The sequence below is a fragment of the Rhinopithecus bieti genome, unplaced genomic scaffold (assembly GCF_001698545.2).
Source record: "Rhinopithecus bieti isolate Rb0 unplaced genomic scaffold, ASM169854v2 scaffold_70516, whole genome shotgun sequence".
Classification (NCBI taxonomy): domain Eukaryota; kingdom Metazoa; phylum Chordata; class Mammalia; order Primates; family Cercopithecidae; genus Rhinopithecus; species Rhinopithecus bieti.
Window position 1 is genome coordinate 601,830 of NW_016826783.1, and position 1,633 is coordinate 603,462.

The 1,633-nt window shown below is 60.5% G+C and overlaps 1 protein-coding gene across 8 annotated transcripts in view; it reads right to left on the reverse strand.

Moving 5' to 3' along the window:
- Positions 1-759, reverse strand: part of NCBP3 (nuclear cap binding subunit 3) — a 49,111-nt gene extending 48,352 nt beyond the window's left edge. For all 8 annotated transcript variants that reach the window (XR_001883693.1, XR_001883695.1, XR_001883692.1 and 5 more), the window contains exon 1: positions 547-759. Coding sequence is in view for 3 of the 8 variants with exons in the window: in XM_017863609.1 (XP_017719098.1) it covers positions 547-729 (183 nt within the window). In the remaining 5 variants the exon portion in view is untranslated. The remainder of the gene's footprint in view (positions 1-546) is intronic.
- Positions 760-1,633: the final 874 nt, after the last annotated feature.

The window sequence follows — 1,633 nt, forward strand, 5'->3', positions numbered from 1 at the left end:
CGGGGGGAGGTGGCGCGGCGCAAGATGACCCTGAAGTCACGACAGAAACAGTGAGTTTCTGCTGCTGACAAGTGCAGCGCTCCCAAGGGAAAGAGCGAGTGCCATGTTTCACAGATACAAATTCCTCCAGGGCAAGACCCACAGGAGACCGGGTTGCTGGCGCCACCCAACAGCTCCTTCTGGGCTGCTCCCAGTTCTGTTCCCGCCCAGGGCTCCCCCTTTATCTCAGCCCTCCAGACACTCCTCACTCACCCCTTTGCACAGCACGGCTCAGAGGGGGCAGCAGAGGGGGGTCCTCAACTCTCTCCCAGCTCTCCGCCACCCCCTCCAGGCCCCTCAACACCCATTTCCGGCGCACCGGCGTCCTTTCTCCCGCTCCGCGTCCCTCCTCCAGCCCGGCGCCCCCGTCCCCAGGACGCTGCCTCCCTTCTCTCCCGCTCCCCTGACTTCCCCGGCTGGGGCTCCAACCACCGCCCCTTCCGGCCCCCTCCGTCGCTGGGCACTAGCCCCGCGACCTCCTCCTTGCCCCCCGACCCCCGCCCGTACCGGGATCAGTTCCTTGAGCGAGCGCCGCACGGGCACGATTTCCAGCTCGCCCTCCTCCACCTCCATGGGCTCCGGCTCGCCACGGTCAACAACCGACTCCGCCTCAGGGGACGGGAGCCCCAGGTCTGGCCCCGCCGGGGCCTCCGCCTTCACCGACACCCGCAGGCCCCGTACGGCCGCCATAACTGCCTGCCGGCCGCACCACCGAGAGCCCGCCCCTTACGGCTGCCGGCTAGAGCGCCGCTGCCACTGGCCACAGAGGCGCTGCCGCAGCCACCTAGAGCGTCGCCTGCTTCGGCCAGAAGGTCGCCCTCAGCGCCGCCGCCCCCTGGTGGCGGGAGGAACCCGGGCGGGCTGCGCGGGCGGGACCTGGGGAGGAGAAGGCGGGACTGAGCGGGAACGGGGGCGGGGCCTGCGGGAGCGACGGAGCTTGGAGGAGACCGGGGTAGTCAAGGGTTACAATGTAGCTACGCCTTGAGGCTAAACCTGTACTAAAAGCCAACTTTACTGAGCGATCAACATGGGCCAGACACTTTCAAGCGCTCGAACCCTTAGAACAACTCTATGAAGTAGATCCTATTATGACCCCCATTTCATATATTAGGAAACTGAGGTATAGAAATTGACCCGAGGTGACGCCATTTAAGGGATAAAAACTGGATCTAAGTCTTCCAGAGTTTACGATGAGCCTTGATGTATCACGTCTGGGCAATCTGTAGGTTTATGAAGTTACTTGCCGTGCCTGCCTTTGTCTGTTAAAAGTCTCCCCAAAATTGGCCCATGTTACATACACAAAATTTGAGACTCCAAGAGGGAGGGACCTGCCCAAAGGCCAGAACTTGGACACTGATTTCCTGACTCCTGAGGGTGCCATCCACTGCAGACCTGTGAGCGTAGTTTCCTGCGGATACTTCTAAGGAGAGCCTGGTGGGGGAGAGGGGTTGTCTAGGCGTCCGGAGGTGTCACTGATCAGCTGTTAGGTTCTGAGTCCTGATTTTCTTTCTCTCTCTCTCTCTTTCTTTCTTTCCTTCTTTCTCTTTCTTTCTTTCTTTCTTTCTTTCTTTCTTTCTTCCTTCCTTCCTTCCTT